The sequence below is a fragment of the Octopus bimaculoides genome, chromosome 10 (genome assembly GCF_001194135.2).
Source record: "Octopus bimaculoides isolate UCB-OBI-ISO-001 chromosome 10, ASM119413v2, whole genome shotgun sequence".
Classification (NCBI taxonomy): domain Eukaryota; kingdom Metazoa; phylum Mollusca; class Cephalopoda; order Octopoda; family Octopodidae; genus Octopus; species Octopus bimaculoides.
This window is the reverse complement of record NC_068990.1, coordinates 25,231,450-25,246,183: the sequence shown is the minus strand read 5'-3', so window position 1 is coordinate 25,246,183 and position 14,734 is coordinate 25,231,450. Positions and strand designations below refer to the sequence as shown.

General features: G+C 37.3%; 1 protein-coding gene across 9 annotated transcripts in view; it reads left to right on the top strand.

Moving 5' to 3' along the window:
• The window catches only part of LOC106880762 (plectin), a 114,752-nt gene that overhangs the window by 63,149 nt on the left and 36,869 nt on the right, over window positions 1-14,734 (top strand). For all 9 annotated transcript variants that reach the window (XM_052971081.1, XM_052971089.1, XM_052971085.1 and 6 more), the window contains 3 exons: window positions 6,488-6,577; window positions 8,446-8,523; window positions 14,460-14,552. In XM_052971081.1, coding sequence (XP_052827041.1) covers window positions 6,488-6,577; window positions 8,446-8,523; window positions 14,460-14,552 — 261 coding nt within the window. The remainder of the gene's footprint in view (window positions 1-6,487; window positions 6,578-8,445; window positions 8,524-14,459; window positions 14,553-14,734) is intronic.

Here is a 14,734-nt window from a genome sequence, read left to right as displayed (position 1 = left end):
ACAAAAATACTAAAAGTGAACCTGACCACTCTCAAAAATTAATTAAAAAAACAGAAAAAATAATCCAGAATCCTTGTCTGGTACCAGATCAATCTCCGAATTTAATCAGTTTGTGCCAGTCACGAGGTCAAACATCCCTGAATGTTTCATCCGAATCCATACAGCAGTTCTTGAGATATCTTGTCCACAGACAAACAAACAATCAAACACAACTGGAAACAATGCCTCCTCGGGGGTAATAATAATAAGACGGAGGTAATAATAATTTTATTATAGACACAAGGCTTAAAATTGGGGAGAGGTGTAAGTTGATTACACCAACCCCAGTACTAGACTGGTACTTATATTATCAAGCCCAAAAGGATGAAAGGCCAAGGTGACCTTAGCAGAATTTGAGCTCTGTGCATAAAGACAGATGAAATGTCACTAAGCTTTCTGCCAAGTGTGCTAACAGTTCTGCCATTTTGTCTTAATAAGAATCCTTCCTACTGGCACAAAGCCAGCAATTTGAGGATGAGAATTAGTCAATACAATCATTTTCAGTACTTGACTAGTATTTTATCAACTCTAGAGAGGTGAAAGGCAAAATTGAGGTTGGCTGGATTTGATCTCAATGTAAACAGCTGGAATACATACCACAAAGTATTTTTCTTCAAATGCTGTAATGATTCTCTGCTCAACTCCACTGCCTTAATAATAATAGTAATAACAACAGTAACGGAAGAGTCTTGTCTTGAAAGTTATTTGGTGGTCTCATTGCTGCTGGTGCCACAAAAAAAACCCAACACCCAGTACACACTGTAAAATGGTTGGCATTAGGAAGGCCTTTGAGCAGTAGAAACCATGCTAAAGTAGACAGCAGAGCTTGGTACAGTCTTCTGACTTGTCAGCTCTTGTCAAACTGTCCAACCCATACCAGCATGGAAAACATATCAAATGATGATGATGAGGATGATGTGGCTGTGTGGTAAGAAGTTTGCTTCTCAACCACATGGTTCTGGGCTCAGTCCTACTATGTGAATCCTTGGGCAAATGTATCCTTCTATAGTCTCAGGCTGATCGAAGCCTTGTGAGTGGATTTGGTAGATGGAAGAAACTGAAAGAAGCCTGTCATAAATATATTTATAGGTGCAAGAGTGGGTGTGTGGTAAGAAGCTTGCTTCCTAACCGCATGGTTCTGGGGTTGGTCCCACTGTATGGCACCTTGGGAAAGTGTCTGCTACTATAGCCTTGGGTCGACCAAAACCTTGTGAGAGGATTTGGTAGACGGAAACTGAAAGAGGCCCATTGTGTATGTGTGTTTGTCCCCATTGCTATACAACCAATGTCAGTGTGTTTACACCCCCATAACTTAGCTATTTGGCAAAAGGGACCGACAGAATAAATACTAGGCTTACAAAGAATAAGTCCTGGAGCCAATTTGTTTGACTAAAGGTGGTGCTCCAGCATGGCCACAGTCAAATACATCTATTATCTGTGTGTCTTTGTGTTTGTCATCCAACACCACCTGCCAACCGGTGTTGGTTCATGTATGTCTCCATAACTCAGTGGTTTTGTAAAAGAGACCAATAGAATAAGAGAAAACGAATACCAGGCCTTAAAAGAAAGGGAAAATAAACACTGGGTTCAGTTTATTTGGCTAAAAACCCTTCAAGGTGGTCGCCCAGCATGGCTGCATTCCAATGGCTGGAATACAAAAAAAAAAAAACATCAAACACACACGTTTGTTGTGTGTGCGCATAACTACTAAGCTTTGGTGTCTGTATATGTAAAATGTGTATATTATGAAAATGGATAAAAACCTTTGCACTAATCTTTTATTTAAATGTAAATATGTGTGTGTATATATATATATATATATATGTCTGTGTGTGTATATATTTTCACCATTGAATCCCAGATTAGTTATAAATATATTTAACTGCTAACTACAACAACAACAGCCCTTGCTCCAAATCTCAGCTACTTCATATCATCTAACTCGGTAGCTGATACCTCCTAGGTTTCTGCCATAATTCCCAGACCTTCAAGTGGCTTGCAGCTGTACAAACCAACAAAACTGTTTACCATATCCAAAGAAAATCACTCACCACCATAATGCCTGCATGATAATCATCAGAAGAGCAAGCAAAAGATACCTTATATGCATTGCACTGTGTGCAAACTCTCTCATCTCCCAAACTGCATCTTGGTCTTCTGGTCCCTTGCCAAGAGGGTCTCAACTAATTTAAAGCTTGTATCCATGTTGCCGCTCCTCAACCAAAATGATTCTGTAAATAGGATACCTGCTGATAAAGAAATCACATTTGCTAGCAATTTTGCTTACAACACATGCTCTCTCACATGCTCTCTTTCACTCACTCACTCACATGTTCTTGCTCACAGACACTCTCGTTTGCACACACACTTATGTACACCTTCTCACAAACACTTACATATATATATCCAGTCTTTCACAAACACTCACATCCCCACAAACTCACACACCCTACTCATGCCCCCACCCCAATCGCACACCCACACTCTCATACATATTACATACACATTCTCATACATCACCATATACTCATTCACTCACATACACACTCGCACGCACACACACACACTTTCTCTGTCACTTGCACTCCCTTGCACCCCTCCTCCCACAAATAACAAAGCTCCACCAAACTTGATTCCACACACCTTTCCTAAAGTATACAATACATCAACCACCATTTATTCATTAAAGAAGGTAGACAAAATGACTGTCAATCAACAACTCTGAAGTATGAGCTGCGTCTATGGCTGGATACATTGACCCCTTGCCATACACACAATTGCCAACTTAGAAAAATAAAGAAACTGGTTGATCACTTAAATTTAGCAAGGTGACTGATCCTGATGGTATCCCTACTATTAAGCCCCACCATTAATCCATCCCCTCAGCCCCTTTCCTTAGCCCATTCCCTTGACCCTTTACCTCAACCCCATCCTTGGGCTTCCCCCCTCAGCTTGTACCTTCAGTCTGTCCCATTAATCACCAAACAGGGATCCACCCCTAACTTATATCCTCACCACTTCATCAGTGGTGAGGATATTCCTTTCTTCTCCCTACACTAAGATTTACCCTAATCTATATGTAGATGCAATATGTTTCATTCCCAAGTAAGGGATTTCTGTTTAATCCCTCCAATTACTGCCTTCTGGTCCTCATTTCTAAAATCCTAAAGATAATAGGAATTGTCATAAAAAAAACCCATCTCCTTCATCTTTCCTTTCTCAGTGATTTTATATGATTTTATATGCAGCTAGTTTTACCAGAAACTTTTATTTTTCTGTTATGCATCAGTGGCTTCTCATTCTTTGAGAATTTTAACAGAAGCAAGTTTCTTGCCCTTAGCATTGACTGTTGATTGTGTCTGATACGAGAACTTCCTAGCAAAGTGACCTTTTTTTATGGTCTACAGCTGCCTCTTTTACTCTTGCTTCTGAATTTTCTTGTCAAACCATTTGATTTGTAACCATTTCAGTTGTTTAACATGGTTTCTGTATAAACTGAGACATGTTCAATAGTGTTAAATATGCCCCAGTTCATCTAGTTGGTCACCTGGTTGCTGGCTTTTCTGATGAGAATGGTCTGCAAATAGACTAATATCTTAGTCTTGCAAAAAGACTTGTCTCATCTATTAAAGATTGGAATGCATTAAATTGGAATTAAATTATAGGTGCAAGTGTGGTAAGAAGCTTGTTTCCCAACCACTTGGTTCCAGGTTCAGTCCCACTGCATGGCACCTTGGGCAAGTGTCTTCTAATATAGCCTTGAGCTGACCAAATCCTTGTGAGTGGATCTGGTAGATGGAAACTGAAAGAAGCCCATCATGTATATTTATGCGTGTGTGTATCTTTGTGTTTGTCTCACCACCACTTGACAACTGGTGTTGGTTTGTTTATGTCCCTGTAGCTTAATAGTTTGGGAAAAGCAACCAATAGCATAAGTACCAGACTTGGAAAAAAAAAACTACTGGTTGATTTGTTTGACTAAACCGTCCAAGGTGGTACCCCAGCATGGCCACTGTCCAGTGACTGAAACAAGTAAAAGATTAAAGATTAAAAAGACTTGTCTCATCTATTGATATTAAAATTGGAATCCATCTTTGATTTATGAGTTATATAAGCTGTAAGAGAAAGGTTGATCAAACTAAAGGATTAAAATGAACCAAACTTCTTTTCTCTCCTTTTCTCATTCTTTCACTCACTCTCTCCCACCACTCTCAATCACACAAGAAGGTGTTGTTTCACATTGAAAGCCACTGTTAGTTACCAACAGTTCGTTAGTTCAGTCATTGGCCAATGTTTTCCTATGACTCAATGGTATGTTAAGTAATAACAGTCAACTAAATGTAGCCCTGATAATTAAGTCTAACTAAACTAGTTAGCCATTAAACATGATCATTTTAAACTACTTCCTCCTTTTGTTAACAAAACAATGGACAGTACACAGATTTTACAAGCTTTAGTCACCAACTTTGACTCGGAGCTTAGTTGGAATCAAAACACTTTGAATAACACACACACACCAAATATATGGTGTGGGTGTATTTAATCTGTTACACCCACCCAGTCTCATGGTTATTTTTCATACTTTATTATTATTATCATTATCTTTTTTTTCATACAATCATTTAATTATTGCCTTTTAATGAGTTAATTAGTATCTTCTATGTAGGGAGTGGTGCTAAATTCTTCAAAAGCCATTTGCCATTTCGGTTTCAATTCCCAGTTTGCATCTTCTACATAACTCATTCCTCATATAGTCTTTCTCTCTGACTGAGATAGTTGACCCCTCTCACTTGCAATATCCTATTGAAATTCCTTAGAATGTTTTGCAACCGAACTCAGAAGACACAGTCGACTATTGAAGGAGAGCTACGTAGTGGTTGTGTTGTGAACCAGTCTGTGCAATGTCTTCTGTCCAAGAAGTGGCACAGTCCACCTTCAAGCTATCACTCAGTGGGGTTCAGCTCAGAGCCATATGATGAATCTTACCATCATTTTAGCATCCATATTTTCATGCCTGGCATGGGCTGAACAGAACTTCTTGTAGATTTTTCTGTAGTTAGGTGCCTCTTGTGTCTTCAACCTTCCTCTGCTTCGAAATAAAATAATATTTCTCCAAGACTTAATATCTTTCCATGGAAGATTAGAACACTACCAGTATGATGCTGTCACTCACATTTATCACATGATGTCAAGACAAGGAGACACAAACACATACACACGTGTGTGTATATGAAAAATTATGATAAACACAAGATGCAGCTTATACTATTTGTTCCCTATGCTCGCTTCACCATTGTGACTATTAACATCCTCTGAAATGGGTGTTCATTGGGCAATTAGATGCAAATCCAGAACAGTTCTTCAGGAGAATACATTATTACATTATCTTAACACATCAAATGCACCAGAACTAGTTATACACCTAACTGCACACAAGAAATAATACACATGTGCGCACACACACATAACAGGATTCTGTCAGTTTCCATCTACTAAATCTACTCACAAGGCTTTGGTTGGCCTGGGGCTGTAGTAGAAGACACTTGTCTGAGTTGCTGCATGGTGGGGCTGAACCCAAGACCATGTGTTTGGGAAGTAAACTTCTCAACCACACCTGGACTTCATCAGACTTCTTAACATGGAATGGAAGGCTCTAAATACAACCAAGCTTTGAGTTTCTAACAAACAAACAATGCTATGCTGAAATTACAAATATAACCAAAACTCATTATTACAGCATTTTAATCAGGACTAACCCAGTAACACATCTGGTTAACAGATGGATGAATGTCGTGATCTGCTGATCCATTTTTTTTTTTAGAAGTTTTCTAACGACTGTACATTGTAGTATGTGATGACTGCTAAGTAAATCTTGGCTGATTTCAAGAAAGAGTTCATGCTTGCTTATGAAACTTTACTTAATGGTTGAGTAAAGTCTCAAGATAATAGATAACTATAATGAAGAATTGAGCATCAGTTCTGTAAATGAAATAAAATAAAAGTATTCATTGGCAGAATAGAATGTTCTGTAGTGTCTTGGTAATCCCGGTATTTTTCAGTAAATGTGATGTTGTTATTTTTAACTTCAGAAATAACTTTCTCTTGCTCTGTCTGTCTGTCTCTCTCTCACACACATGCTCACACATACACACATGCAGTCTCTCTCTCTTTCTCTCTCACACCTTTTTTGCCTCTCCACCCTTTCTCTCATCATCTCTTCCTATTCCCCTCCCTCTGTGTCACATTTTTGCCTCGTTCAGTCTTTTATCGCATCCCTTCTCTCTTATGGCCCTCTCTCTCATCTCCTCATCTCTCTCTTTCACTCCCCTTTCTTTTACTTTCTCTCCTCCATTGCAATAATTGTCATTAAATAAATATATAATCAGTCAAATTTACTTGCTACATTCACTAATTCTCTAATAATCTTTTAATTTTCTTTTATATCTAGGCTTCTCGGAGGATTTCTGAGTTGTTTGATGATCTGAAAGATGGGCACAATTTGATTTCTCTCTTAGAAGTTCTCTCTCATGAAACACTGGTAAGTATTCTATCAATTCTCCAGAATTGCTATTGTTTAACCCATGGTCAGCACTGATGATGCACCTTTAGGATTGAGTTCATTTTTATCTATGACTATTTTGTCTCTTTGTATATAAAAAGGGTTGGATGTAATTTGAGGCATATTCAACTGTTATCTCTAGCAGGTCAAGCAACCATATAGAGGCTCACTTGTAAACTCATGAGGTGGGAGGGGAGTTTTTGTAGTGGTGAGTTTTAGCAGTGACTTTTCCATACTTGCAAAGAGTTGATGGAATTTGTTGAGACAGATTTTCTATGGCTGGATGCTTTTCCTGTCACTAACCTTCACTTCTTTCCAAGCAAAATATTTTCCCATAGCTTGGCATGTTTTTATGGAAGACTAGAAACAAGGGACTGTTTGTTTAACAGTGGCACTTGTTTACAACTCTCAAGTGATATCCAGTTTCAAAGGCACAAACATACAAACACACACACATGTATATTATAATCATTTAATGTTTGTTTTCTATGCTGGTTTGGGTTGGACAGTTCAACAGGGACTGGCTAGTCAGAAGACTGCACCAAACTCCAGTGTCTTCTTTAGCAGAGTTTCTATACTGGATTCCTTTCCTATGTCATCTACTTTACAGAGTGTACTGGATACTTTGTTTCTATGGTGCTGGTAAGATCACCAAGTAACTCACTAGAAAAGATTTCCCAACTGAGATAGGGAGTAGTAATATTGAGGGAAGTGGCTTTATGCTAGACGATGAGAAATGAAAGTATGATAGAGGGACAGGAATAAGTGTTAGGCTGTCAGAGAGATATATGGTTATCCCAGTTGGAGAAAAGAGATGGTGGTGACAATGTCAAGGCTTAACATCAAGTGACAGGAAGGTGGATGTGAGGACAGTAGCATGGATTAGTTAGTTCATGGGAGTGTGAAGGAGAGTGGCATATGTATGTATATATGTGTATAGTGGGCTTCTTTCAGTTTGTCTTCCAAATCTACTCAGAAGGCTTTGGTTAGCCTAGGGCTATATTAGAAGCACTCATGATGCCATGTGGTCAGGAAACAAACTTCTTAAGCACACGGCTATGCTTGCACCTATAATTAACATAATTAAGTGCAGACTGTCTATTTGCAGTGAGGGATTCTCTTCAACATGTTTAGCCACTCTACTTCCTTTGGCATTGAAAGAAAAAAAAAAAACAACTAGAACAACATAGGAAAAGGTTTATGTAAAGTTTGTCGTTGTTGTTGGGGATGGTGGTGTTCAAATCACTACCATTTGAATGGTTAAGTAAGCCAATGCTGATTGGCTGGTTCAGTGCAAACACATGTGCAATTCTGTTAGTAAAAGATAAAAAATATCTCTGTAATATGCCTTATCTATTATTATTATTATTTCATTTACGCACAACAGATTAGACTGTTGGAAAAAAATTCCTAACATCAGACTACAACTAATAATCTTGGTTGCCAAGAACCTTCCTAACTATCCTAGCTGTCCCTAATAATATTGGTTTCTGGAGCTGCACTAAACTAGGTTTTATGCCTATTTCCTCTATCCATCTGTTCAAATCTTTAGGGATTGTTCCTAATGCACCTATAACTACAGGGATACATTTCACACACTTTCCATAACAACAATAATAATAATAATAATGATGACGAGTGCTCAGAGACTAAACCTGTCTCTAAGTCAAATGAAAGAATTCAGTTCCAGTATATTTTATTTTATACTTTATTAAATTTTTCTGAGTTGTCTCCCTTCCTTGTTTCTCATTAATGTTCTTTCATTGATTAACATATATCTGTATAAATATATATATATATTGTATGTATGTCATATATGAAGTATTTAAAAATCTTTTTACCTACAGCCGAGAGAAAGAGGACACATGCGTTTTCACAAAATGCAAAATGTTCAGATATCACTGGATTTTTTACGGTATAAAGGGGTAAGTTGGCAGTCAATCTATTTCTGGAATTAAACTTTGCATACCATCTAGCAGTTTTTTTGGCTTGTTTGTTTTTGTTTTCATTAGCTTAGGGTAATTAAAAAAAAAACCTTTTCTATTTAATCTAAATTCCTTTGGCAGTAAACATTTAGGGACTTCAGAGAGAGAGAGAGAGAGAGAGAGGGAGAGGGAGAGTGTGTAAAATATGGCACATGTCTGATTAAGAATTTCACTTTATCAGGAGGTTCTTGATTTGATCGTACAGCATGGTGCCTTGAGTAGACATCTTCAACCTTTCTACTCTTGTCTTGGATTGAACCCAAACCTTGTGAGTTGAATTGGTTCGATGTAAAGCGTGTAGAAGCCTCTTCTGACAGGTTGTACTTCTGAGTCTAAGAACCAGATTTGTTATCTAATGTGTTATGCTAAATTTCTTTAACCTTTTTCTTACCATATTTCTTTTGAAAGACTCTACCTTTGTTTCAAATAATTTTTGAAAATAATAAAGAATGTTGGTTAAATAAATTTGTCATTGTTAAAAAGGTGTTTGAAACCTAAATTAACATGAAATTTTGATGGGAGATTTTAATTTAGATCACTTTAAAAGCGGAATCTTGCTTCATAGAACTGAGTCTGTCCTTGGGTCAGCACTGGATTAACCCATTAAGCAAAATAAGCACGTGCTTAGGGCATTAAGGGACAGGGGCACCATGGAAATGAAAATGGTTTACGGCACAAAAGAAATCACTTTAAACTTGCTAAAATAATATTTATAATACCTTATCTCTACTACGTATAGAAGCATAAGTTTTACATAAAATTAATTTTAACAATGTCATTGAACTCTTTGCAATAAAAAAAAAAGGAGAAAACTTTTCAAATATAAATAGGATAGAAGCATGCAAAAATAAACATTATTTTCCATCTTACTGTGAGTTTTGTTTCATTTTGGATAATGAAAATTTGTTTTATGGTTTATTATCATTTACATTTTGAATTATTTACATATACCTGAGGGCACCAAAATCTTTTAAGTGCTTAGGGCCTCTATGGGTCTGAACCCGGCCCTGCCTCAGGTGCATTGGTATGGAAAAGAGTAAAGATTAGATAAAGTGTACAAATATCTATGTTGATCATCATAATTTCCCTACACCTCCACATGCAGCAGAATGCACAACAACATGAGATAGTTGCCTCCATGGTATGAACCTATGTTATTGGACGTACCTCATATTAGTTTCATCAGCCATATTCTTCCTTGCAGGCTTAGGGCACTTCGGAAGAGGGCATTAATTTTGGAGTTCTTCTTTGCCTATATTGATTGCTAAGGAGCTCAATCTACCCTTACCTCAGTCTATTTAACCAGCGGTTCTCAACTGGGGTTCATATGCCCCCTTGCAGTCCATATAAGATTTTTTGGATCCACACAAGCAAAATAGTAAATTGGGTCCACTGTAGTATTTTAAGGGTTCATGAAAAATTTTGTACGTATTGCAAGAAACTGCTAGGTTTCTTTCAGAAAAATAAGAATTTCAAAAGAAGTCTCTATAAAACTAGTTTTTAAGTATCAAGTCCACCAGAATGAAATAGGAATCACAGGAATCCTTAGATAAAAAAAAAATAGTTGAAAACCACTGAATTAATCCATTGACAGGTATTATTGATCCAGGTCAGAATGGACCTGGGAGTGATGGTAATCATGGGGTGACTTCATGCTCTCCAGAACTGGAACGTCATACCCAGGACATGTTGATACAAATGGCCAAATAGTCAAGAAGTTTGCTTTGCAACCCAGTTCTGCTTCCTGATAAACTTACACATAGTCTACAGCCTCTCTTCTGCCTGTTTCCCTCCTTGTCTCCTCTTTTCTCCTCCCCTTTCATCTCTCCCTCATATTTTTCCTTCCTTTTCTCTCACCTCTTCTTGTCTCTTCTTTCTTCCTCCCTCCCTCTTTGTCTCTCTCTTTCTCTCCCCTTCATCCTTTACTTTCCTCTCTTCCCCTTTTATACGCATGGTGCTCTTTTAACCTCTTAGTTTGTTTTTTTTCTCTGTAATTACACACTATGTACTTAATATATTATTGCACTGCATACATGCACACACACACACATATGTATATACACGCTTATGTACATACATGCATGTTCACATGTATGTATACAGTGAAATACTGTGTATGTGTATCCCTTACAACCTTTTTCTTTCTAGACAACAAATTGTCTGCATGACTACATATATACACACACCTCTGAAACACAATAGAAACAACAAGCATTATGTGTATACTAGCACATACATGTGTATATCTGTGTATGTATGTATGTATGTGTGTATATAAATACATAAGCTGAAACAGTGTTGGAGTGTATATTAATTACATATGTTAGTTGTGTATATTATTTGTACATACATCAGTATATATATCAGAAGAAACAATAATTTCAGTGTGCATACTTAGGTGTATATTAGTATACATATGTCAGTGTGTACATTATTACTTGCATCTGTGTGTATATTACATACATTAGTATGTATATATTTTGCTGAATTTTTGCCATTCAGCCTTTCGGGGCTGATAAGATAAGTTCCACCTGTGCATTGGGGTTGATGTAATTGAGCCCCCTCCCCCCCGAAATTGCTGGCCTTGTGCCACAATTTGAAATTAACGTTAGCACATACATCAGTGTGTATGTATATCAGTATATATGTTTGTGTATATTATGTAGGTACCTGCATGAGTGTGTATATTATTGATGAGTCATCGAACCCAGCACACCTTCGATGAGTCATACAGGCAATGCCTCCCCCCCCCCTCACACCTGATGCTAGTTGCAAAGGTCAGAATCAATGCAGAGAAGAATAACCCGTCATCACCTGCAACATTTGGCATCAAATCTCAGCACACTGAGAAATGGTGAAATGTCTGTGACTGATTCCACTGATACTGCTCCATTAATTTTTGACTCTTCTGTTCTTTTGTTCATTCTAGGAAATGGTAAATAATTCGTGTTGACATCTAAATTCACCTTTAGAAATTTCCTTATATCCCCCCCTCCCTCTCTGTTACGTATGTATGTGTGTGGTGAGAATAGTGAACTAATTTATGTATGTAGGGAGAAAAGTAGAAATAGAGCCTACAAAAACAATATATATATAAACACTCACTCATTTTTTTCACTGCATACATATGAACATGCATATATATATATATACATACACATACACGTTTGCATATACGTATGTGTTTCTTCACAAACCTATTCACATATATTTTGAATCTAAGTCTTCCCCTCCAGCACTACTCTCTGCTTCATATTTCTCCCTTTTACTAGTCACTGTGCTAAGAGAAAATGTTGTGCCGATGGTAACAATAGTGAGAAACCTCAGATTTAACTGAATGAATAAACTCTATTGGATGCATTGCATTCTCTTTATTTACTCCATTTATAAATTATTTATTTATATAGAAAGTAATAAATGATAGATGAAATAAATCGTTTGTTCCTTGCAGAAACTGTAGGAGCTATTCAGAGGATTTGCAAGTTTCTCTAAATCAACCACTATGTCAAAAATCCTTGTGTATCACAAGCAAATATCTCAGGATCACAAGTGTTTCACACCTGAGCCTGTATACTCTGCCTCAGTGGGACAGTGTTGACTGACTTGGTTTTCGCCTGCAAAAGAGTTTCACTTGCAATCTTTTGTCAACTACACCCACTTTGAGCTGGTTTCAACTGCCATGCCTACTTCCTTGCTGGCTTTCTTCAGTTAGCTGGGTTCCAGACCAGCCTTCTGCAGAAAATAGCACACATTTATAGCTCGAAAGCCATGACAATCAACTTCAATAGGGAATAAGGACAAGTGCCTTGTTGACAGTCTTGATATTTGCTTTTCTTCAGCTGTGAGAAATATTGAATCTGTCCTCCCAGGATATATATGTTAATGTATGTTTTATATATATATATTAATTTATGTATATATTAGTATTATCTCGGTTTAAAAAAAACCTTGACAATGTAAATATGTTAAGAGTTACCATGGGTAGCAAAATCACACAAAAAAAAAAACAGGATATCACACCCGTTTTATAGGTAGAAATACCAAGTTAAAGTGATGCATTTTGAGTAGATTTGAATAATAATAATAAATGGAGCAAAACGCATATAAACAAAAGTTCCTTTAATTCCTAAATATGTTTCAAAATATATGTGCACTCTACTCCAAAGAAGTAAGAGGTGCTGGAATTGCACATATATTTGGAGTAGAGTGCACATATATTTTGAAAGATATGTAGGAATTAAAGGAACTTTTGTTTATATGTGTTTTGCTCCATTTATTATTATTCTTCATATATATATATATATATATATATATATAATGTTATTGTAGGCATGGCTGCTTGGGGATTCAGTTCCACTACGTAATACCTTGGGCAAGTGCCTCTTATAGCCTTGAGCTGACCAAAGCCTTGTGAGTGAATTTGCCAGCTCCAATGATGACTAGATCAGATACCCCTTCCCTTATTTCTTGTCAAAGCTGTCTACTACGTCCAAGACAACAAATCCCAACCAGTCCTCTGCAATGTAAGACTGCTGACCCATACACCTCCCACATCACTACTATAGATGCTGCAGTTCAGAGGATTCAAATGAGAACAGTTAATAGACCACATGATGTGTGTGATGATGGTGGGGGATCACATGATTACATGGTTGTCTCAGACCTTGCTGGGTTTGACCAATCCTTCTTTGTTGTGTATGACATTATGTATCTGGTGTCTTCTTGCACCATGTCTGATAGTGAACTCTGCAGCGCAAGTTGCTCAACAGTGGTCCTTCATCAACCTGTTGGTGTTGTTGATAATATCTTGGACATCCTGGAAAAAATGAGGTATGCTGAAGAGGTCTCTGTCTTGGTTATGAATGACATATCCCTACTAGAAATCTCTGGCCCTTTTCCAAAATCACAACAATATGGACCCAACCTCATTCAAAAAGCTAGTAATCCTAGTTGATGGCTAGAGCCATGAGTATAGTTTTCCTTTTCACTCCCTGTATCAGACTGGATCCTGCATTGTTGATGTCAATACATCTGAAGGAGAATTGAAGAAGTTAAAATCTGGTGGTGGCTGTGTAGCAGCATTAAGGTTGTCTCCCTTTTATGTCTCACTAAAGTTTCTTTACTTCACAAATAGAAGTGGTGTGGTTTCAAACTGCTGTTTGAACCCCCCCCCCCACACACACATGTAATTATGTAAATTTGCTTCCCAAGTACAAAGTTTGAGGTTCAGTCCCACTGCATGACATCTTGGGCAAGTATCTTCTATTAAACTTCAGGCTGACTAAAGCCTTGTGAGTGGATTTGGAAGAGGAACTGAAAGAAGCCCATCATGTGTATGTGTGTGTGATATGTAGGGACACAAGTGTTTGCCAATTAAGGGTTCACAGGTAATTTCCAGAGTGAACACCTATGAATTCCTGGGCATTACAGGAATGTACAAACAAATCATCAAGAATAATGTAGAGGAGGCCAAGAAAGCTTCCAAATGGCTCTGGTTGAATAGTCATAATCAGTGGAGTCAGCAGAATTTCACTTGGACACAGGCCTAAGGCTGAGTCACCTAAATGGAGGTGTATGTTGTAAGAGCTGAAACACCCAGTAACCCTAGGATACAATGCTGATGATGTGACCAAATATTGCATCTGTAGATGTATGTAGAACTTATATATAAATACAGTAATGCCTCGATATACGAGTTTATTCATTCCTGGAGAATGCCCATAAAGCGAAAACACATTAAACAGAAAATAAAACTCATAAATCCAGGGTCTCACAAAGCGGGTCCTCGTAAAATGAGGTACTACTGTACATGTATATATGTCCCTCCCTTTTCTTTGCTCTTATAATTTAAATCTTTTATACTCTATTCATTTCAGATCAAACTTGTAAATATTCGAGCTGATGAAATAGTTGATGGAAACCCTAAATTAACTCTAGGACTAATATGGACTATTATTCTACATTTCCAAGTAAGTACTTTTTCTTTATTTACATTGTAAGATTTGAATCTCTGAAGCAAGATCTATTTTTTCCATTATATTTTATTTTACAGCTTTCCCCCCTCCCCAGTGTTGCTATCTTCTCACATTATTGTTCTGTCATATTTTACTACTTTTCCTAAAAAGAAAATTGTCACATGAGTGGGTTTGCT